Genomic DNA, 25,485 nt, shown 5'->3' with positions numbered 1-25,485 from the left:
TCCCCTCTCTAAGGCCTAGGCACAAAGTTCATAGTCTTAAATATATATATATATATATATATATATATATATATAATGTGTGTATGTGTATATATATATAGTGTATATGTATGTATATTATATACACACATGTATATATAATATATATATATATATTACATATATATCAGTAAGTCAAATGACTGAATAGATCCCATAAGACGGGAAAATGTGGACCTCAACAGACACACACACACACACACACACACACACACACACACAGATAGAGGGAGAGGGAGAGGGAGAGGGAGAGGGAGAGGGGTCAGGAAATAGAAAGTGACTTTACCCCTCCTTCCACAGTGATGTTGACTTGACACTTTTAGCCCCGTGAGAGGTCAGGCAACTCATCATCTGCTGGTTTCTCCTGGACTGGGTATCTCATCTTGCTCATGATGTGAGGGCCCTGAGCTTCGAGAAAGCCTGCAGATGTTTCAGCAAGAGGCCCAGATGGTGCTCAGGGATGTGTCTAGAATCTCAGATCAGATGCTTCACCTCTGTTACCTGCTTTGATCTGAAATGTTTCTGATGGGTTTCCAGAACGTGTCCTGCCAGAGGCCTGTCTAGGAGACAGGTGCAAAGGTTTTGTATTTTTGAAAATGCACCCTGCTGTCCATGCAGCCACTTCTGTATTTACAGAAAAGATGCTAAGAAACAAATGACCTCATTAGAGAGTCAAGACAAGGATAATCACTATAATCTAGGTTCTCAGGAAACTGAAAAGATCATCTCTTGCTCTCTGTATTTCCAGTGCCTGGCACAGTGGCAGGCTATAAGGTACAGTTGTGTAGGCTACACACTGTACAACTCCATGAAGTAGCATTTCCATCATAGTCTGTATGAAGAGCAGTCCTTGGGATTGTGCAGGATACAACCTGCACAGCCCAGCACTGTGACCCTGACTCATGGCACGTGGAGTATCAAGGTGCTCTGTAAAATGCGCTGAATGAATGGGGGAGGAAGACACGTGGGAGGCTCATTTGCTATCAGGGAACTACCTCAGAGGGCCACCTGGCGGGTGGGTGGGGCCTGAAACACCCACCTCTTTTCAGAAGGAAAAAAATCAAGAATTAGGGTCCATAACCCTGAGTAATTACCTGTAGAATTTGCCTCCATCAGGGAGGTTGTAGGACCTTGCTTACCTAATTGATCTGATACAGTGGGTACCCCAAAGGTAGAAAAGTGAGATGCTTATGCTGTAAGTCACTTTCATTTCAATTTTTCCTTCCATGGATTATGTCAAGAATATAGCTGCAAAATCTCTATCAAATGTATGTGTGCTTCTGAAACTGACCCCGCTTCTGGTTCTCTACAGTTTTCTCCTTACATGCAGCACAAGTAGTCTTTCTAAAACATTAATCAGGCTTTGAAGACTCCCATTTTTCCCCATCTTGCTCAGAATGTATTCTATTTTTAAAATTTTTTAATGTTTATTTTTGAAAGAGAAAGGGGGGGAGGGGTAGAAAGAGAGGGGGACACAGAATCTGAATCAGGCTCCAGGCTGTGAGCTGTCAGCACAGAGCCCTATGTGGGGCTAGACCTCACATACCGCGAGATCATGACCTGAGCTGAAGTCAGATGCTTAACCAACTGAGTCACCCAGATGTCCCTCAGAATGGATTCTAAAGCCCTGCATAAACATCCCCCTGTTTCCTTCCCATCCCATTTCCTACTTCCATCCTCTGCTCTCCAGGTTCTATTTCTCAAGCCAATCATCTCTGAGCAACTTTGCCCATGTTTTCCCTTGACAACTTGGCCTCTGCTATCTCATTTTATGCAGAGTTCTGCTTGAACAACACCTCCTCCAAGAAGTTCTCCTGACCACCCCCATCTATAATAAGCCTCTGCAAAGTCTATCCAGACTCTCCTTTATTTCCCCTATTTCTTCCTGTCATTATCTAGTTATTTGAATACTATCTCACTTTTCCAGCAGAATAGAATCTCCCTGAGGTCAAGGATTTGTCTTTTTTTTTTTTTTAACGTTTATTTATTTTTGAGACAGAGAGAGATAGAGAATGAACGGGGGAGGGTCAGAGAGAGAGGGAGACACAGAATCTGAAACAGGCTCCAGGCTCTGAGCTGTCAGCACAGAGCCTGATGCGGGGCTTGAACCCACGAACTATGAGATCGTGACCTGAGCTGAAGTCGGATGCTTAGCCGACTGAGCCACCCAGGCGCCCCCAAGGATTTGTCTTATTCTCACTGTTCCATCCCTAACACCTAGAAAAATACCTGACACATATTAGACTTTCCATAAATATTTGTGTGATGAGTGAATGTTTGAAATTGGAAACTGTCAAAAACAGCAACCTGGATAAACACAGAAAATCAGAAGAAAAGAAGGTTATAAATATAGGACCATTCTTTGACTATCTGCTACTTGTTCAAGTTGTACTTTTGTGTGTGTTTATTCATTTATTTTGAGAGAGTGCGTGTGCATAAAAATAGGGGAGGGGGAGAGAGAGAGGGAGAGAGGGAGAGAGGGAATGAGAATGAATCCCAAGCAGGCTCTGTGCTGCTAGCAGAGATAATCTCAACATAGGGACCAATCTCAGGAACTGAGAGATCATGACATTACCCCAAATCAAGAGTTGGATGCTTAATGGACTGAACTACCCAGGCTCCAAAAGTTGTACTTTAAAAACACCAGAGAAGAAATCCTGTGGGGCAGTTGCCACAAGCACTGATCTCATCAAATAGTATTTTAAATGCAAAACGTGTTATTGTTGAATTAGAGCTAGAGAGATACACTTATTTTAACGATTTATTTTTGAGACAGAGAGAGACAGAGCATGAACGGGGGAGGGGCAGAGAGAGAGGGAGACACAGAATCGGAAGCAGGCTCCAGGCTCTGAGCCATCAGCCCAGAGCCCGACGCGGGGCTCGAACTCACGGACCGTGAGATCATGACCTGAGCCGAAGTCGGCCGCTTAACCAACTGAGCCACCCAGGTGCCCCGAGATACACTTATTTTAAAGGGACTTCCATAGTCTTACTAGATCCTATATTTGCATTATTGCATAATTACATATGGAAGCCCTAATGGCTGGTCTCAGGAAGGAAGTTACTGGCCTGCTGAAGTCTATTCAGGTTTAGCTGTTCCTAGGCTGAGAGCCAGGACAGGGTTGATGCAAGAATTCAGTGTCCTTGTATTTTCCAGCACAAACTGGCTTCTCTCAAGCAATGAGGCAATGGCACATACATGAACATATAAGAGGATAAAGGAAGATGAAGTTTTTCTTATTCTTTTAAAATATATAATAGTCCGGAAGAAATTTTGGATATACTGAAACTGGAAGATAGATGATGACGTTAATATCACAAATAAAAATACCTAAGCTTTACTGAACATCTATCATGTACCAGGCACTGTTCTGATTACTTTATATGAAATAAATGTATGTCACATTGAACCTTTCAAAATTGAAATCAAATAATTTTGTCTCCATACATAATCCTCTAAAATCTTCCTATTCCAACCAATCTGATTCCACATGAATTGGTGTCTTGTTCTCTATTCTCCTATCCCTATCAAGCACTATGCTCCTCCTTTCTTATATATACTGTCCTCCTTGTTATTTCTCAGATATTCCTGACATGTTTCTGCCTCAGGACCTTTGCACTTGCCATGCCCACTATGTGGAATATTCTTTATATCTCCTCATAGTTTGCTTCTTTAAATGTCTGCCCAAATCTTATCTTCTCATTGGAGACTTCTCTGAACACCAATTCAAAACTGCAAATACCATTTCCCCCATCCTGGTTCTTGTGTTTCCCTTTGGGTTTTCCATATTATTTGCCATAATTTAATATTCTCTGTATTTTCATCTATTTAAATTCTATCTTCCTTCCACTGGATTACTGGAGTATAAACTGGGAAATTTATCTCCTTTGTTTCCTGCTGCTTCCTCCACATATACAACAGTGCCTGATACATGTGCACGTGTGCAATTAGTTAACTCATCAATCCTTATGGTAATCTTTTAAATAAATATTACTGTCATTCTCATTTTACAACAAAGGAAACTGAGGCACAAAAAGATCAAGTAATTTTTCCAGGGCAACAGGAATGACTGTTTCTACTGTCAATGTCCGTACTCCTGAATATGGTAGTTATATGAGAAAGGCCTTGATCAGCAAATTTCTTTCTCCTTTCCCAGATCTGGGACCAGAATCACTTAACCTCTGTAAGCCTCTGTTTTCTCATATATAAATGGGTGGATGTTAACATCTATTTAGAATTTGGTGTGGAGTTTTAATGAGATAATGTATACAAAGTATTCAGTCTAGGGATTGATGCACAGAGAAGGCTCAACCACTGGTATTCCAGTCTTTATAATTTGCATCATCATTTTTAACATTCATAAGTAGTACATTGTATGGAAGATCTACAGTGCATTTAACCACTTCTCTTTGACCAGACATTTGGATTCTGATTAGCATTCTGATACCTCCAACTTTGGAAACCTTTCCAATATCTTCCTTATCATCAACTCGTAGAAATAGAACTACTAGGTCAAAAGTTATACATATTCTAAAAGCTCTTGGTACATAGCATTAAATGGGCCCTTCTTATGATTTGATCAGTTTAGTAATGTGATAGGGATCTTAATTATTGCTACAATAGCAATCATATTACAACAGATAAGCATATCAAATTAACATGTTGTGTATCTTAAATTTACACAATATTATAAGTCAAATATATGTCAATTAGAGAAAGGAAAAATAGATTTCATCATCTATTTATATTTAATAAGAATATACATTTTCCCTCACCACCATGTGTACTACTGGATTTTTTTTTTCATTTTTACTATTCTGAAGACTAAAAACTGGTTTGAGGTTGGATATATTTTATATATTAATCATTAATTAGTTTTAATAAATAATTTCCCCAATCAGTTCCTTCAGTTTAGAAAGCCTCTATCTATCTAAGAATGCATGATCATGCTTGAAAATTTGCCTTATCTGTGCAGTCTTCATAGACATACTGCTCCAGGAAGACCAATCTCTCTCATTTCTTGCTATAAAGCTACTTTCTGATGGTTTTATATTGAAGGCAGGCGTTGCATCTTCCTCCAAAATAGATTCATTCATTTATCCCCCACCCACTGAGATTTACTGAGCATTTGCTATATGCCAGTCACCGTTGGGGGCCCTACTGATCCAGAGTAAATTAAGTACTTACACTCAAGGTACTTACATTTATAAGGACATGCAGGCAAAAAGTACATGAACAAAACAATTACTGACACTAGTTACTGATGAAAGACAGGAAGAAATAGGATACAAATGGGTTGGAGAGAACGTTACCTGAGATGCAAGAGTGTAAAGACCCCTCACAGAGAAGTCTAGAAGCTGAAATCTGAATAATGAGAAAGAAAAGTTCTAGGTTACAGAATCCTGGACAGATGGTACATCCCGTGTAAAGTTCCTGGGAAGAAAATGGTCTCAGTATGTTCAGGGACTGGCATAATATCAGCAAGATGAAGGGATATAAGTGGGCATGAAAAGCATAGGAAATGAGGGTCAGAAAGATAGGAAGGTATCTCATCATCTAAAGCAGAGGCAGCAAACTTTTTTTGGTACAAGTCCAGGTTATAAATATTACCTGCTTTGCAGGCTGTATGATCTCTGCCACAACTGCTGAACTCTGTCCTTGGAGCACGAAAGCAGCCATTGGCAGTATGTAAATGAATGAACGTGGCTATGTTCCAATAAAACTTTATTTATGAAAACAAGCAGCTGGTTGGATTTGGCCTGCCAGCCACAGTTTGTGACCCTTGTTCTAAATCTCATAGCTTGTAAGGAAGAGTTTAAATGCTATAGTTTGGATGGTGACAGAGAGGCAATACTAATATTCATAATAATATTACCACTATTAATATAAATGGAAAGTCACTAGAGAATTTTTTTAAAGAGAGGGATATCCAAACCACCCCCCAAAAAAAACATTGAAAAATATTAGAAATAGTTTTCTCTAATGAGGGGTATTTGGAAATGGAAAAAAAAAGGTGATGAATGCTATTATTTTTGTTGCAAGTTTTAAAAAATTATTGACATTTATATATGTATAATTTTGATACTTATAAAAATAATTAAAATTTTTAAACAAAATATAAAAAATACAAACTATATGAACTGGTATACTTACTCAATGGCCAAAACTATGAGTAAGACAGGAGTGTGCATATCAAAGAGAAGTTAAATCATGCTAAATTTCCTGAATTGTTTGGGAGGGTGATGGAAACACACATATTTTAGAAAAGTACAATGTACATATGTATTGAAATGTAAGTACAATCAATATACATAGAAATAAAAAAAAAAAAAAGAGGGATATGAAGCCCAGCTGTTGGAGTGTCAGGACCTGGCATGTTACAGGCAATTAAAAATCAATTGCTAAGTAACAAAGGCTATTCTAAAAGATAAACTATTTGAAAACTCTCTTTCTAGCTCCGGGGTGGTAGGCACTGGAAAAAAATAAAAATAAAGATAGTGTTATTATGGGGAACAAAAATCTTTCATATTTGCTATTTCAGTACATCTACTAACCTGGTATTTTTAGACCAGTGCAATGGGAAGCACTGGATCAAAAAATTGACTGTTGATTATAAGCCAAGCGATCAGTTGGAACATAAAGCTGAATGGGAGTGCACAGACACGTTAGAGAGACGATTTTCAATTTTAGGCACCTGAGGACCTGTTACAGACACCAGTGCTTTTGTGTCAGGTAGAATGACTGCCAGCATCACCGTTAAGGAATCATTTCCTCACATTTTCCTTTACTAACAGCTGTAGTGGGAAACTGGATTTCTATGACAAAATGAAACAATAGCTCCTTCCATTTCCCAAAGCTCTTTATTAGGATCTAAAATTTAATGAGCTCACTCACCAATCATTTGCACAGCTCTAACACTGGAATCAGAAGGTGCGTCTCTTCTGCCATAAGCATTCCTACAGTATCTGGTTCATTTCCTGTCAGCTGTTTGCCTCTGTTTGTTGTTTATTAGTGCTTGTGCCATATTTTCAACCATGGAAAATCTGAAGATTCTCAGCCTGTTCCCCACTACAATTTCACTGGGTAATATCCCAATTTTGAAACTTATACACAAGTGCCAAAGTCTGATAAAACACTTATCCATGTCCACATAGCAAAGATTCTGGGGAAAAGAAATGAGGAATTAGAATGAATTTCACTATGCATATTAGAATTATCTATGTGGCCCCTTGGCTCTCAGTTAAATTTCTTAAAAAGAGAGAGAGAGAGAGAGAGAGAGAGAGAGAGAGAGAGAAAGAAAGAAAGAAAGAAAGAAAGAAAGAAAGAAAGAAAGAAAGAAAGAAAGAAAGAAAGAAAAGGGAAGGGAAAGGAAGGAAGGAAAGAAGGAAGGAAGGAAGGAAGGAAGGAAGGAAGGAAGGAAGGAAGGAAGGAAGGAAGGAAAATGAACAAATGAACAGGATACTTCTCCATCTTAAAATCTGGAACATTAAACTAAGAGATAATTATCTTATTTCTGAGTCAAAATGAAACACTCTACTCATCTGGTGTTTGGTCCAGCAGCAGACAGCAGCCCTTGCCTCATCAACAATGCCATTTGGCCATGGTGTTCCAACCGAGTCAATTTGACAGGGGACTGGGAAGGTTACCAGAGAAACACAATGGACTGTACAGAATTGGAAGATTTAGCTAGCTTAAATATCTAGTCTTGGATGCTAAAACCCAATCATCACAAACTGATTTGGGGTTTTGGGTTTGTTAGCCAGAATCTCCCAGGTATGAATGACTGACTTCTTATATATAAATCAAGCCTCACTGGAAACATTATCAGCTTCCTGAAAGTGACAAATCAGAAAAGTACTATCACATCAAAGTTCCAAGTGAAATTGGGGAGCCTGCAATACAAGAAGGAAAATGGGACTTCTTGTTTCAGGAACTCAGTTGCCCATCAAACAGATTTTTATGGATAACCCATTGTGCCTAAGGTTCCTCCTCTGAATATATAGAGATATTTGAGAATCTCAAGGAATTGCTAATTTAGTGGTATTGATTTGTCCTTTACATTCCTTGATACAGTATACTCTCAGCCTTGCCTTGTAATTTCTCGGTTGACTGTATACCCTTCTCTTCCCCAACAACTCCATGTACATGAGACCTAAATAGGAAAGTGTGACTTTTTTTCAGAGTTGAGGAATTCACATGGGCCCTCTCTGAAGTCTGTAATTAGATCATTGTATAAAATTTGAGGTTGTTCACTTCTTGATGCACTGACTTCCCCATGGTTTTATGGCCAAACTCAGTCAGACCTAGAGGGCCAAATGAGACACCAAACTAGTTTAGAATGCTACCAAAGTACAGGTTAACAAACCTGGCCATCTGAGGATGTGCAACTCCACAGCAGTTGGCATGCATCCTGATTCTAAGATCCAACTGCCAGTCAGCTGCCATTCGGCTTTATTCATTAGGAACTCCTTACAATTCAAAAGCCAAAGACCCATTAATTATCCTTGGAAAAAGCTAGACTGGTGGCAACACACTGATGATAGCCAAAACAAGGAAGACTGTGTATAGTACAGTACAGTATTTAGAGTATATCCTCTTCAAAGCCATTCTTACCAATACCAATAATATAAATCAACTACTACTGTGGTGTAGTCTCTCCTGTGGGTACCTCTCTACCTGGGGACAGAGGATATAGACTGGATGCAGTGTTCCAAGTTTCCTCCCCACCAGCCATCTTCTGGAGCAGGGAAGGGAGCAGGATCATAATTTTCAGATCCGAGGTATTACTCCCAGATGTGGGAGGTTTGTTTGGCTCCTTTACTAAATGGGAAGTAAAGGGAAGAACCAGTAGTTTGCAGCTCTGATCCAATGTTTTTCTCTAAGAGACTGTTCTCAGTCATCCTTATCCTTTGAGTTGTATACTGTACTATCATGGATCTAAAACTCTAAACATAGGAAAAATAAAAAATAAAAATTAATAAATAAAAGCCTAAACATAAGGAAAGTCCATTTAAATCATCACTGGTAACCACTGTCTATCTCCCCAGGGTAGAATTTCACATATTAAGGTTGTGCATTCAGCTCTCATGTCTGGATTTTTTCCCCCTCACCACCAAGCAAAGCTTTGAAACCTGATGGGTGTCCTACAATTCTACCCAATTCTGACACTCTCTACTTGGAGATTGCATCAGACTCTATAGGCTAAGGGCTCAGTACCACAAGACGGCACCTTCCCACCCCCACTTCAGATGCCCGTCTCAAGTCCATGTTGTCACCTGTGCTTACCACCTTTGGCTATAGATTAGAGGTTCCAACAACACTCTCCTTAGGCTTGAATTCATTTGCTAGAGTAGCTAACAGAATGCAAAAATATCTTCCTTACTACATTACTGGGTGTTTTTGTTTGCTTATTTGGTGTTTGTGTGTGTGTGTTTTATAAAAGGATATAACTCAGGAACAGCCTGATGAGAGAGATGCATAGTGAATAGGTACTGGAAAAGGGAGCAGAGATTCCCTGCCCTCAGAGCATGCTATTCTCCCCAAATCTTAAAGTACTCATCAACCTGGAGGCTCGCCAAACCCTGTCCTCTTGGGTTTTTATGGAGGCTTCATTACATAGGCATTATTGATTAAATCATTGGTCAGTGGCAATCCATTCAACCTCCAGTCCTTCCCAGGGGCCAGGAAGTGGGACTGAAAGTTCCAACTCTCTAATCACATGGTTGGCTCTCCTAGTAACCAGACTCCATCCTTCAGTAGGGTCCAAAAAGTCACCTCATTAACATAAAAAAAGACACCCTATTGCTTTCATCTCTTTGGAAATTCCAGAGGTAGTAGAAGCTCTGTGCCAGAAATGGAACAAAGAGTAAATACACATTTCTTATTATAAATCACAATATCACAACTATCATGCAAGTGTTTACTCATAAGGAAAGAGTAATCTTTTGAAAGCATAAATCGAACATGCCACACATATCCCTGCCCAAAAATTCATTGATGACCGCTTTCCCCTGCTTGCCTTATAAACAAAATCAAGCATGCGGGGTCCTTCAAGATTTCACCTCTACCTGCCTCTTCAGAGTTAGATCCTGTCATCCTGCTAATTCATACTAACTCCTCTACTTTCAGTTTCCCCAAATACAGGACTATGTTACCTTCTGCAGACTCTCCTGCCTTGACCTAGAAAGAAATTTTTGCTAAGGTGAGCCTAGGGTGGAAGGATACAGTTCTCCTTTACTGAGCATTTACCATGTGCTAGAGAGTGTTTGAAGTGCTCTTCTACTGTAACCCATCTGTACAATTGTGGCCTTATTGCCAATGCAACTTATAGTTTCAGTACTGTGCAAATAGGCCACTAGGTATAATAAAAGCACTTAATGAGTAAGGCTCAAGAAAAGAGGAAGAGCAAAGAAGAGGGTTTCTAGCAAGGAGATTTTTAACAGCTTTTATTAATATGTAAAGCTCCTTGTGTTCTTTTGTAATTCTTCAGCCTCCCACCCATCCCCAGCCAACAAATGATCTGCTTTCTCTCACTAAAGATTAATTCCAATGTTAAAACTATTTTGGTATAAGTGTAATTATACAGTGCATACTCTTTTTGCCTGTATTCTTTGAGCATAATTATTTGGGACTTATCCATGCTGTTGGATAGATCAATAATCTATTGCTTTTTACTTCAGAGTAGTATTCCATTTTATTGCCCGACCATGACTTGTTCATCTATTCAGCTATTGATGGGCATTTGGGTTGTTCCAATTTTTTGACTATTAAACATACAAAAAATTATATGCAAATCTGTGTGGACATATTCTTTCATTTCTCATGGGTAAAGAGATAGGAGGAATAGCTAGCGTAGTACAATAGGTGTATGCTTAATATTTTAAGAACCTCCCAAACTATTTTCCAAAGTGATTGACTAACTTTTACATTCCCATTAGCAGCATATGAGAGTTCCAGTTATTCCACATCTTTACCAGCCCATGTTATCATCAGTTTTATGAACACTGTATTAAGCAATTTAAAGTTCTCATTTTCTCTTACATAAATCTACAAGTAGGAATGACTACAGATGGAAGAACCTAGGACCACAAAGGTTAAATGACACAGTCACAAGGTACAATGAAATAGGTCCAGAGCACCACAGCATGATGGGTGATGGAGGAACCGTCTTCTAGGACCACAGGGCATCTGGGACCTGAACAAAACACTAAGTAGACCGGTGTTAGGCTCTGCACTATAGCTATCTTAGGACCCCAAACCTGGATTTGGCAGGCCCCCAACTGCTCATCAGCAGACTGTGTTCTGCTATGACTTCCCATGCTTTAAGAAGAGTTGTTTCTGAAAATGATAGGTAGCCTGGGATGCTTGAGAGATGCCAATCAGGGATTTCTCTGAACATCCCACTACTAGTTATAAAAGTGAGGTCTGCATACTTGTGACTGGTGTCTCTTGGAGGCTAAGATCTCACAGTAAAAGACACTTTCATGGGAAAGCTAGGTTCTCCAGTACACTTCACAGGGGACCGATTCAAGACTTGCTTAGTTTTTCCCTTTAGCAGCAATTTCTCTTTCTTGAGCACTTCTCTGTTTAAACCTTGAATGGTGAGGACTTTGTTTTAATATAGTAAGTTATTTCCTTGTTAGTCTCACTCAGTTCAGTTTTACAACGGCTCTTGCATTTACCTGCTGAACTAGCTATTCCAGATAAAGGAAGGGACTAAGATGGTGAAAACTCCCATTATCCTAGGTGACTGCACCCAAAATTAGCTTCAGGAGGGGAGTATAGGACAGCACTATCCCAAGCCACTGACTAACACCAGACGTGCAAACAGCTGGTTTCAGAGGGCTGTTTGGAGAGAAGCTCAGTTATCATGAGAGTCACAGGAGGAAGCAGAAAGGAGATTGTTCCATATGCTTCTACTATAAATTTGAACAGGCAAAACTAAACAACAGAAGCAAGACCTCAACCACTGGCCCCCTTGCCCATCACAGCATGAGTGCACAAAGGGCCTCAAGGGAAGCTAAGCACTGGGACACTTCTCTCAATATGTATTTCCAGGCAAGGTGGAGGTTCTACCAAGCCTTCCAGAAAAGAAAGTCAGAATTTTTGTTTTAAAATACATCTATATTTGTGTATGAATCTGGTGTATTTACATATCCAGAAGCTGTTATCAGACTGTTAGCCATGACTGTATACAGAGGACAGAATAATGGGAGGGAGTCCTTCTTCTTTCCTTATTTAGTTGCTTTTAGAAAACAAACAAACAAAACAAAACAAAACAAAACAAAACTCAAACATGGAATAGTGGGCAATGCTATTTGGGAATTCCAAAAAAGAAACAAAGTACCTATAAGCATATCTCTATTCCAGTAACAAAGCAGCATAACACAAAAGGAAAGGTAAGGCATATTATATTCCCTTACTCTTTTAAGGTTCAAAGTGTTCAAAGTAGTTTTCAAACCTGCTTTATCTTTCCTATTCCCTCAGACCTTCTTTAAATGAGTGCCATCTTTTGTCAATCTATTACAATAGTTACTTAACTTAGTTTTCTTAACACCAACAGTTTCACCTTTACTCATCCTCAAGCACTGTCCCTGGATCCCTGGAATTCACATTCCAAAATACCCTATGTTAATGTTCCTCCCACCTTCATAAACCTTTTGTTGGCTCTCCATGGCTTACAGAAATAGAATCCAAACACAGTCCTCAGTAATTTGGATTTGTTTCTCTTCACCGCATCACTATCTCTGTCACAGGGCCCAGGCCCACAACATCAGAGAGGGGAGACTTGCATTAGAGAGAGGACTTTGCATAATTCAACATACGCAGAGGGGAATATTTCACCCTAAGAAGGGAAAGCGGGTATTTCAGCTTACAAGCTAGAGTGTTTAAAATTAACTTGGTCCATCACTTTGAAAGATGGGATTCTTGCCAAAAGTTTAATTTGAGAATGGAATGTTGGGGTTCACACTGTTTTAAAGTTTTCCCATAAAATGCGATTTTATTAAATTTTATTCTTACACCTCATATTTGCAAGAGTCAAAGTCGCCTTAAGTGCAATCTGTCTCTTCTCTCTACACATCAAGTGTTGAAAACACCACTCCCTACTTTTTTACATGGGATATAATTTCTCACTGGATTGTCACAGCGCTTCCCCTGCCTGGTAACTTCAGTCCACTTGTCACTCCTCCATGAATCAGAAGTAGAGTTCTGGTTTCTGGGGTGCCTGTCCTTCAGTCCTCGTCTGACAACTGTAGCGTGCCTCACACTATTCAAAGTTGGTTTGAACATCTCTGTTGATCACTAGCTTGTGAGTTCCTGACTGAAGAACATGGTGCCTTCTTCACCTCTCCTCCCCAGTCCTTCACAGAATACTAGGGACATAGTAGGTTATTTCACAATTAGTGGAGCAAGTGCTCAAAGACCATGAGAAAATCTTAATCAAATCAAATAGGGCAGAGGCATAAACTAATATATGACTCCCAAAGGGAGCCAGGACTGTTCCTTTCTGTATGGCCTTTGAAAACTTAGAGATGTATAATCAGAGACAAGATAAAGACTAATTCAAGCACACTCCCATTTTCCTGAGTATTCTTTATATTTAAGCAGATATATTCTAATGAAAGCCACCCAATGGCTCTTGCACAAGGACAACAAACAGCTGAGTTGGCAGAGATATCAAAGGTCATTTGTCAGTATCCAGTAATAATCAGAAATGACACATGGATTTCACATTCCTGCCAGTTCTGACTTACTGGTAGTGGCTGCCTAAAGACTGTGTTGATAAGGATTTTAAGACCACACCTGGGTTTAGAGAAAGCTCGCCATAATTGATTACCACTGTCTGCCCAGGGCACAGATTAGGAAATATTTACCTACCTGCCAAATATTTCTGATCCTTAATGTCAGTCCTAGATTAGTTCACTCTGTGTTCAGATTCTGGGGCTCTGTCACATGTGGAAGATCAAAATGTTGCCTTATGTCTAAATCCTCTAGAAACACTGGTGGACATTTCTTTCTGCCTGTTTCTTTGCTATCTCTGGTTGCAGGGTCAATGTCTTGGTCCTGACTTTTAAGGTCTCTAGCCAAAGCCTATGAGTTGACACTTAATTCAGACCTCCTGAGTCTAAACTTTGTCTCTGGCTCTGAATAATGTCTTTCTGATCTCCTGGTTCCTTGATCTCTGGACCTCCCAGTTGCTTGAGATGAGAATTAATTTATTCTTAAAGGCTCTAAAAATAGAGATCAGGAAATATTTATATGACATGTTCGGTGGATTAGGAAGAAAATGTTCAGGTAGTTTTCAGAAGCATGCTTGGATTGTGCTGACATACTTCCAGCATGCTTGTTAAGAAGTCTAGAGTTCTATGTCCATCCCACTGCCCTATTGAACCAGTTGGGAATATTTTTAAAGACAAGTTCCAATGGGGATTATCATACACACAACTTTAAGAACCACGGAATTAAGGATCCTGAGTTGGTTCAGAGATTACTAGCAGTAGCCCTCTTCTGTCACCTCGTGGAATAATGCTTCAGTGAAAACCAAAGAATCTTATTACTTAAGTGCTATAATCTTTGCGATTCTGTTCTGATATATGAAGAATGGCCTGTGGGCCGCATTACAGAAGACATACTCCTTCCTTTCAGCCACTGCTCTTTTTCCAGCATTCTTCCCTGAACATAAAATGCCTCAGTGCTTTTCCTTCTCTTCCTCTCCCCACCTTGCTACCCAAACAAATACATATGCACAGAGGGGAAGACCTCTGAGACCCTCTGACTCCACTCCATTTATATCAAGGTCTACTTTGCCTTTGCAGAGCCAAGTGGTGTAAAGGTTTTCTCCTCATCCATGTGTAAAAAAAAACCAACAAAACAAAAAACAAAAAAACAAGAAAACACTGGCTTACCTAGAAAGCTCTCCTGACAACTGGTTAAAAAGATTTGGATAAACCTAACTTCTACAGGGTTTCTCTTATTTTGGCAGGGTAGATTGTATCCTCCCTGTATGAACCAAGCTCTTTTCCAGGAGGCATGCAAAAAAGATAGATAAGCCATAAACAAAGACTTTTTTTCATGGCAAACAATCTAGTCCTCCAGTAGCCATTGCCAGTATATAGCAATGGGACATTACCATACTTGACTAGACCAGCTAGTTCCCACATTTCTATAACTCTATTATTTCCAGTGTTTCCTTGAATCATCTCAGTCACCTAAATAGAAATTCCTAAAACCAGGGATCATTCTCTTATGGCTCAAGTTTACCTCCTTCATCATGCCTAACCTTGTTGCATGATCCTCATAATCACAGGGTTAGCAACAATAAAACAAGATAACTGTAATCTCCTGCATCCTTCTTCACAAAAGCAAAAATATACTGAGGGTTGATATTTCACGAGAAAATAAACATTTCTCATCCTTTGTGCTGTGCTAATGAACTCAACTGATGAGAAACTTCACAAAGATATCCTTATCATAATCAAAATGATTTCAATTTCCTAAAACAGTAAATAGTTATTACTGAAATCACTGCCTAATCCTTTATTTTTGTTACAATGGAATTCTTTCACTTAAACACTTAGACTCTTCAATCTAAACAGAAATGGAAGGGCTGTGATTCTGAATATTTTTAGCTTGGCAATGATGCCTTTTTCTGTGATCTCTGTTGCATTTGTCAATTTGCCGCCTTCCACAATTTAAATTCCATGGTTTCATGTACAAAAAATATTTTAAATTTATCACTCATGCTTCTCTAGCCATATGCCTATCTTTAAGATGTGTGAATTTCCATATAAAATTCACTGTTCCCATTTGGCAATTTAGTACCTTTAATTGTGCCAATCAACCATGTAAGACATCACAAACCATTGAGAGTATACAAAGAAAAACATGCATGCCTTCAAAACTCTAGGATACAAAGCACACTGCTTAAAGACAGCCTACTTATTGCTGTAGTTCAGTTCAACCAGCTCAAAGTCTTACAGAACAACTGGAACCAGTGAATTCAATTCCTGAAGCCCTATATCACTTTCAGGTATTTAAATGAGTCACTATACCCGTGATCTTACAGAAAGGATTCACAGTCATGACCAGAAAGGGCTAGAAATGACAAATTAAAGGGTAGAGACTTGAATTGTCAAATATCATTACAACAGGGACCATCTATAAAACTGCAGGTACTCCTGCCTTTTATATTCCCCAACAATAAATTTATAAGAAAAGGATTTAATGTTTTTAGCCTGTTACATAGGGATTTGTGTTTGTTTTAATAAAAAATAATTATTATCTTCATAGGCTTTGATAATACACATCATTTCCCATAAAAAGTTCAATGGTTATCAACTTACTAGCATACGTTTGGGAAATTCTTTTCCTTTTTCTCTCTATTGCGTTTCACTACCCTAACTCATATTTTACTATTCCCTTGGCCCAGGGATAGACAGAAGCAATAAAATGCAATTCAGGTTGGTTTCACAGACAGTAAACATGCATTATGAATTTGAAACATACTGTTGGAAACATACTATGCTTGTTGAGCATGTATTTTAGAACTTCCTCTAAGACATTCATGACTAAAATCATATCTGGAACCATTCACTGTCCTTGGTTTCAGAATTCTCTGTGGTTTTACGAGATACTCATTAAAAACAAATAAACAAACAAAAAAACCCCAAACCCCACACAGTCCAAACTGATGGCTTCTGAATCACACAATTTAGATGAGAGACATCTTCTCCATTGGAACACCAGTCAAAGGTCATTAATAATTTATAGGATTATATGAGAAGAGAAGTAATAATGAAAAATTCAGATTCAATGAATTCCTAGAGGCACAGATTTGTGAATTTGTAGAGATTCCTACTTCAATCCTTGTTTTCCTCATTTAGGGCACTAAGTCCTTGAATGCTTCAGAGACTCCTACAAAGTAACACAGAATCAGGCTACACTCCCTACATTTTCACTTCTAATCAAGCTATATGCATGCCCTCTCTTATGCAGTGTTCCATTTAGTGCTCTAGGTCTTGATTCTGGCTTTAGCTGTACCGCCATGCCAGAGCTGACTTTAAGGAATGAAGGACAGCACATCTTATTAAGATCACCATATTAGAACTGCCCAATTTGCATACACAAAAAACCAAATCCAGGTGAGTGTAAAAGATGTGTAGGAATCTCATGTAGAATCAAGGCTTTAGCAGTGCCTAATTGCATGCCTGTTGAACCTGCAGCTAGACATATATTAATTGCTTTAAGAATCAACACATTAGGGCTGCCTAACTACAGACTCATAAAACTGTATAACTATATGGGGGGGGGGGTAGAATGCACACTAACCATATCTAGGACCAACATATTAGGGTCCACTAATTTTGCCAACTTTGAGTTTCCACAGTTTGATGACACCTGCTGTACTACATATTGTCCCTCCCATGGCTAGAAAGTTGAGTCTCTCATATCACTCTGAATCACTTGATGTGACAGATGTATATCTAGCTTTAGGGAGCCCAGGATACAGTGATAACCAAAACTCTCCTATTTTCATCCACTATATATATGTGTGTATATATGTGTGTGTGTGTATGTGTGTGTGTATGTGTGTGTGTACATATGTACGTATGTATATATTTACATGTATATGCATGTATATATATACACACACACACATAAATATATAGTGAATGAATACGTATGAAATATATATCATATATGTGTGTGTGTGTGTATATATATATATATATATATATATATATATATATATATATATATATAATATGCAAATGGAACTTCTAGTATGTTGTGTTGCTCACAAACTAGATCCAATCTGCGGTGAAAACCTAGACAGTCACTAACAAGACAGAGAGAGCTAGTAATGACCATCTTCATCCCAGTGAAGCATTGTGGCCTTTTTCTCCCATCCCAAGGAAATATATGTGTAAGAAGAGAGGGTGGGTAATGAATGAATAGGAAGATTTCATTTGGACAGACTGCATGATTTTATACTGGATGAGCTCTTGCTACACTGAATAATTCCATCACAAATTAACTTGAAAAAGCTACCTCTTGTTGGTTTCCAGTGAAATGAATGTGGCACAGTTCTCTGCAGATTTTAGATTCCTGTAGCACTGAAGCCTAGTAATTCAGGATATAAAACTTCTTGCTTTATACAATCAATTTGGTTTCAATATTTACAAAAACAGACATAATTTGAATGTGTGGTGTGTGTGCATTTTCACTTACCTTTTCCGCTGACTGAGCAGTGCCAAAAAAAATGGGAATGAAGGCAAGCCACACTATACATGTCGTGTACATAGTGAATCCAATGGGTTTGGCTTCATTAAAATTCTCTGGGACACCCCGAGTCTTGATGGCATACACAGTACATGTGACCATGAGAAGAATGCTATATCCCAAGGAGCAAATGATTTGGAGATCTGTAATGTCACATTTGAGAACTCCCCTGGCCTGCTCAGGGTTCATTGTCTTATGTTCATCATAGTCTATGATGATGTTGGGTGGGTCAACACCAAACCAAATGAAAACTCCTAGAAGCTGAACTGATATTAAACTGGAAGTGATTGCCAGCTGTGATGTTGGGCTTATGAGTCTGGGAGCTGTCACTGATTTCTTGCCCTGCTCAAATATGCGATAAATCCGATTGGTTTTTGTCAAGAGGGCTGCATAACTGATGCACATACCCAAGCCCAAGAAAACTCTCCGGAAAGAACACACGGCCACATCCGGTTTGGCTATCATCAGGAAAGTGATAATGTAGCAAAGAAAGATGCCAGTCAACAGAACGTAGCTCAGTTCCCGCCCAGATGCCCGGACAATGGGCGTGTCATTGTAGCGGATGAAAGTGGCCATGACAAAGATGGTGGCAATGATCCCCAACATTGCTAGGAAGACAGGGATGACGGCCCAGGGGGAATGCCACTCTAATTTGATGATGGGGATATCCTGGCAGCCGGTTCGGTTTTCATTGGGCCTCTGGTCGTAGGGACAATGTTGGCATGTCATCTCATCAAACTGGTACTGGTAGCCATCACAAGGCTCACAGGTCCAGCAGCACGGAGTTCCCTTCTGAGTCTTCTTTCTTTGCCCAGGCTTGCATGGCAGTGTGCACACTGAGGGGGGGATCTCCCGGACTCCTTTACCCCACTGCATGTCCTCTATCTGCAGCATAAGAAATGAGAAGGTGTAACTGGCAGATTAGTTAAGAGAAAAGGGAGAGAAGGAAACAACAACAATGATAGAAGCAGCATTTGAGACTTGACAAGGCTAAAGAACTACCCACCTCCCTACAGTTAGTTTGAACTAAGACCAAGATTTGACCCCAACTATTCCACCACAGCATCCTTACTTTTTGCTACTCTGGAGTATGCCAAACATGCCTGATTTTAAGATTTCCCTGTGGTTGGGGCACCTGGGTGGCTCAGTCGGTTAAGCATCCAGACTCTTGATTTCTGCTCAGGTCATGATCTCACAGTTCGTGGATCAAGCCCCAAATCAGTATGGAGCCTGCTTGGGATTCTCTCTCCCTTCTCTCTCTCTGTCCTTTGCCAGCTCGTGCTCTTTCTGTCTCTCAAAATAAAGAAATAATAATAATAAAAAAATTCTCTGTGGCAACTGCTAAAAAATACATATTCCCTATTCCTACCCTACACATTCCAAGTAAGAATATACTAAGGAAAAAACAAAAAACAAAACAAACGAACAAAAAAAAAACCCAACTACCTTTGGATCTTTAACAAATCTTTAACAAATGATAAATCAAAACACAAATTTTAAGTAATGTGAAATGTTACATGCATCTCCCTTATTAGCTGCTATTTAAAAATTTGTTTTAAAATTATTTTAGGTGATATTGCAATGTTGACTACCTTTCCTAAAATTCTGTAGGCATCACTGCCATTATCAATGAGAAATTTTGAAGCAAATTCATTTTAGTCTATTATTTATCACATAGGAGTAATAAGGTTCATTACTGAAGGGTATATAATGGTAGTTGGCCATATCTAAGTAATTGGTAAGCATTTGAATAAAAAAAAATATGGTCTGGAAACCTTTCAATATTGGCCACGTACCTCCCTATTCAGAGATGAAATTTAAAACTAAAATACCGTATCCTAGAGGAGGATGAATGTTGATTTGCTTTAATTAGAATAGCGGTTTTCTAGAGGGGAATTCATAATCAACAGTGTTCTGAGAAATAATGTCATTAGAAACAAAGAAAAAGTAGTGTCAGGCTGAAATTTCATTGTAGCAGAGATCTCTTACTTGTCAGCACACCTCTACTCTTCCTCTTTCCTGACATTGGTTCCTCAGAACTCTTTTCTACATGCTTGCTGTGAGATGAAACTTACACTGAAGCTCCAGGGGCTGCTCACATGACCCAGTCTTGGCCAGTTAATGTACAGCAGGGGTTCTCAAGCTTGAGAATGCTTCACTAGGAGGGTTCCTTACCACCCAGTATACTGGGTCCCACAGTAGGATTTTTTGACTGGGTATAGAAGGGATCTGAGAATAAGTATTTCTAACCAAATCTTTGGTGATGTTTCTGGGGGTTATCTAGGGACCACACTTTGTCAAAAATGGATACATTCCAACCTCCTAGCCACAGAATATGGGTCAGGGATGGGATTGTTATAGAATGGAGAGGAATTTAATTTCATTTTTACTGAGATTATATGTAATAAAAATCTCTCATTTTTGTTGGACTGGCAGTTTGTAGGATATAATGATGCCAGTGTGCAAGGCTATAAGAATGAAGGAGTTTCTAAGAGAGAGAAGTCAACAAAAAGAAAAGCATTACTGAGAAAGAGAAGAGAGATCACTAAGGAGCCTATTTGAGCTACTTGAGACAGCCATGCCTGAAGCATGAATTCCCTAGACTGTGCCATTATACAAGCCAGTAAATTCTGCTATGCTGAAACACTTTCAATGGCATTTCTGTTACTTGTGATCAACAGTCCTGAAAAATACATGTATTAAATAACTTAAATAAAAAATATAAATTAAATATGACTTTAATTAAGTCAGAAAATTAATTCATAGAATAAATGCCAATGAACAAATTTAGCTGAAATTCCCCATACCTTTTTTTTTAATGTTTATTTATTTTTGAGAAAGAGAGAGAGAGAGAGAGAGAGAAAGAGAGTCAGAGCACAAGCAGGGGAGGGGCAGGGACACAGGGAGACACAGAATCCAAAGCAGGCTCCAAGCTATCAGCACAAAGTCCATGGAGCACCAACTGATAGCCCATGAATCATGACCTGAGCAGAAGTCAGATGCTCAACTGACTGAGCCACCCAGGCACCCCTTATCCCCTACACCTTTTTAATACAGTTGGACTAAAAAAATAGGATAGAAAAATACTGGAAAATCTGAGGCTTTTTAAAAATGCATAATTTTAAGAGATGAGGGGGAAAGCAAACTAATTTATTGCTCTTGGAAGTTTAGTACTGTATTAAAACAGAATGCAATGTATAGCAGGGTGTGATACTTGCATCAAAACCCGAGTTAAGATCCACATTCAAAATCTAAAACAAATGTAGTTAACTGTGAAAAATAATGGCTCAGGGATTAAGTTTCATAAATTATCATAGCCTTGTAATGGTTGAATGTGAACTTTAAGCAGAGACCCAAAAATCTTCAGATGACTTGTGTAAACCCATTTGCCTCAGCACAAAGCCCAAGTCAGTACTGATAAATCTAACTAAATATAAAACATAATCATCTCTTTCTGAACATCATGATTTTTGAGGCAGTAAGTCACTGGCAGCCATCCCAAAGTCATAAAATTAAGGAAATAATTTGTAATAAGCGATAAAAAGATACACATTAACTTTACAAATGTCAAACTGCGAGAAGATGGAACCTAAAAAATTGCTATTATTAATACAAATGTTTCCAAATGTCAAATTAAAAGGTCCTACTCCTGGTTAGTAAGAAAGATTAACCAAAGGAAAAAAAAAAAAAAAACAACAACAACCCAGCAACCTATAAATATATTTCATTAGCTAAACTTCAGATTGCCTAATTCTAACACTAGTAGATAGTAATATGCCATATGATTAAACTTGATCTATGGGAATAGATGAAGGGCTCATACAAATATAAAAACAAATTATCATTATCTGTAATATTTTACAGACAATTTCAAATGTTGCCAGCTATTTCTTTCCCCTTGGAATAAAATAAAATGCCCAGCAATGCTGAACAGCTTTTTTCCACCCTTAACTTATCCAAATATATACAAGAGCTATAACCACAAACATTACATTGACTGATTACTTAATTTGTTTTCAATTTTCATTTAAAGTACATCTCAACTCCGTTTAATTGTATATATTACAGCAACAAAGTTGCCTCTTGCACCAAATGAACAAAAGTCTAATTTACTCGCTTTGCCAAAAAAATCATTATTGAAAATATATTGTGTTGAATGAAGATACCAAGTAACCTTTAAAAGCTCTAGTAAGTGAGAATTCTTCTAAAGCTATACATATGATTTGTGTATATCTATACCCATCCACACACACTCAGTGGCTTGTTTCATAAGAATAAACAGTCAGCTGCAAATGCCCATGGATACTTATTAAAGGGAGAATACTCATTTAGGACTATGAATATTCAAGTATAGTGTCAATTTTCTTTGCCAGAGGCTAGTAGGAATGTAGATTTCTATTCTATTTTGATGGCTGCAACAAAACCAAGTTTCCCTTAGCTGGAAAACCAAAGTGAAGGTGCAGAAAGATTAGAAAAAAGGGCTAGGATGTTTACTGCCATCTTCTTTAGAAGATACAGTTCTACATTCCCTGATTAAGGATGCATTTTCCTCCCGGACACCCTTGTTTATAGTCATTGGATACTGGGTCTGCTCAGTAGCTGGCTCATGGGGAAGAGATGTTGAAATAGATTATATGGAGAGGCAGATCAATTGTTTAGGAAAGAAATGTAGTTCTGGGCAACGAAAGCAAACATAAGCCTGATGTCGAGTCCTAGGAATGTGGTTCTTCGCTCTTAAAAGAGATACAAGGAAGAGATCTATGGTCTTTAGCCTTTGAACTCTGATGTGTACAAACATGATGTATGGAGCCGCAGCAGCCACTTTTTAACCATGAAGACAAGCTTATGGGAAAAAAGCCCATATCCTGAGGATAGAAAATAGATTAAAAAAGAATTTTTGTCTTTGATGGTGCTGAAATAATTTCTGGGCCCAAGATGGAGCCACTGCTGCTCAGGATGTCACCTCAGCAAACCAAACTTGAATAAGTTCTGCGCCCCTATAAACAAGTTCCCCTTGACCAGACACACGGTGTACTCAGTTAGCCAGTCTCAGAATGCCAAACCAACTCTGAGCCTTCTTGGCCCAAACAAGATTGACTATATGGCCCCAGACTATCAGTTCTTTTCTGTTTGTCTTTTCCTTGTTGTTTATTCTTTATCCTGTAAAAAGCTTCCTGCCTTCCATCCCATTTTGTGGTTCTCTGAAATGAGACTGTCTAGTTCATGAAGTGTTTAAAGTTAGTTTCTATCATCTAAATGATCTTCATTAATCATTCTTGAACAGTACGATAATGACGTCACCAAATTAACCAACACTGGTGCTAATGTGCCCCTGAATTTTGAACATGAAATGATAAACTTTCCTTAGTGGTTGGCCAACATTGCCTGCATAGTCAACTACTTGCAATGAAACATTCTAACAAATACACTTTTTCTTACTTCTGCATCTACTATGTGAAGACCTTCTGAGACTGTTAGACAATTAGCCAATAATTCAAATTCTAATAGGGATAGCAAGTAGCTCCAGAAGGAAAAGGGACTTTCAAGCAACAAATGATCAGAAACACTTGCCTTGTCTCCTGGGAATGCTCTTAAAAGAGAGTAGGAAAGCCCCAGACTCAGAATATTAGCTGGGACTCCATTGCTCCTGGCTCAGAGAGGAAACAATGAAAAAGCACCTGTCAGCTCAAGTTCTCTAGCACATGTGATTGGCAAAGAAAAATTGGGGTCTGGCTCTAGTAGAGAGTGAGCTACTTCACAGGGAATGTGCAGACCTTATAATCACTGGAATTTTAAAATAAAACCAAATTAGTTGCTGTCTTACTGCCAAAGGCAGAACTCAAACAAAAGCAGAATACACTGTTTGGTGTATCATTTGTATCTAGTAGAGATCTGTTCTTTTCCCCACATAGATATTTTCTATCTAAGTGAAAATTTTGTCACTGCAGGGATATTTTCTTTAGTGAAATTCCATTTGCATGTTTGCTAAGCTTACTCTGTAGACCAAGCTGGCTGGTGCTTTTATTGAATAATTCTCTACAATATTATTTTTTTACTTATTAAAACCTTAATAGAATAAGCTAATTTTAAAAGAGCCTTCTTATTAAAACACTATTTGTTCATTAAAATATATTTGTCCTGTCTAATTTTTGGAAAGAGCGTTTTAGGAAAAATGAACAGGAATATTTAATTCTTGATATTAGAAAAGAACCAGGTTTCAATTCTGTGGGGGGTGGGGGGGTCAAGTAAGCAAGGTAGAGGGGCTACCAAGAGCTTCGCAAGGAATCCTGTAGCAGCATTCAATGGCTTTTTCTTTTTTAAGACTCAGCTTCTATTTTTAAACCATAGGCAGTATGACTAGACTATGAAACAGAATTTCAGGGCTGCCATATTACGATAAAAACACTCATTAATTCATATTCTACCTATTCAAACTTTATAAAAGAACATTTTTTTTAAGAGAGAGAGAAAGAGAGAGAGAGGGAGAGAGCAGAGGAGGGGAAGAGAGAGAGGGAGACACAGAATCTGAAGCAGGCTTCAGGCTCTGAACTGTCAGCACAGAGCCCGATGTGGGGCTCAAACTCACAAACCCCGGAGATCATGACCGGAGCCGGAGTCGGACGCTTAACCCACTGAGCCACCCAGGCGTCCCAAGAATCATCTTTGTTTTTAATGTACTCTAGGAAGAAAGTGGCACCACCATATTGTTAGGAAAGGCTTTTTGCTATGGTAGAACCTGGGCATTCTCATGGAAAGATCCAGAGCTTCATCTCACCGCCGAGCCCCTGGAAGTCCAGGACGTGGATAAATTTATGCTGTCATAGAGATTTTATTTTGAATTAAGCCAGTGGTTCCTAAACCTGCCACACATATGAATCACTTGGAGAGCCTCTAAAATTTTCAAAGAAGCGTTAGTGTCTTTTAAAACTCCTCAGGTGAAATGTAGACAGGTTTGGGAACCACTGAACCACACACTCTGAAGAGCTGGGGTTTGGAAGAAAATCTTTGTGCTGTGTAGACAACTTAGTGACCACAGAGGTGGTCTTGCCTGGACTTCTATTCTCAACCTTACGATACAGTATCTCTCATTAAAAGTCAGAATGGGTCACATAAAATGCTCAGTGATACTCTGACAATTTAATGGGACAGTATGAAGCTATCGT

General features: G+C 38.8%; 1 protein-coding gene across 7 annotated transcripts in view; it reads right to left on the bottom strand.

Moving 5' to 3' along the window:
- The window catches only part of GRM7 (glutamate metabotropic receptor 7), an 872,169-nt gene that overhangs the window by 143,702 nt on the left and 702,982 nt on the right, over positions 1-25,485 (bottom strand). For 6 of the 7 annotated variants that reach the window (XR_006716005.1, XR_006716006.1, XR_006716004.1 and 3 more), the window contains exon 8: positions 18,272-19,207. The exons of the other annotated variant lie outside the window; for it this stretch is intronic. Coding sequence is in view for 3 of the 6 variants with exons in the window: in XM_045493619.1 (XP_045349575.1) it covers positions 18,272-19,207 (936 nt within the window). In the remaining 3 variants the exon portion in view is untranslated. The remainder of the gene's footprint in view (positions 1-18,271; positions 19,208-25,485) is intronic. 7 annotated transcript variants of the gene reach the window in all.

Source organism: Leopardus geoffroyi, chromosome A2, assembly GCF_018350155.1.
Source record: "Leopardus geoffroyi isolate Oge1 chromosome A2, O.geoffroyi_Oge1_pat1.0, whole genome shotgun sequence".
NCBI classification, from domain to species: domain Eukaryota; kingdom Metazoa; phylum Chordata; class Mammalia; order Carnivora; family Felidae; genus Leopardus; species Leopardus geoffroyi.
Note: the sequence above shows the minus strand (reverse complement) of the source record. Positions and strands in the feature narration are given on the sequence as shown.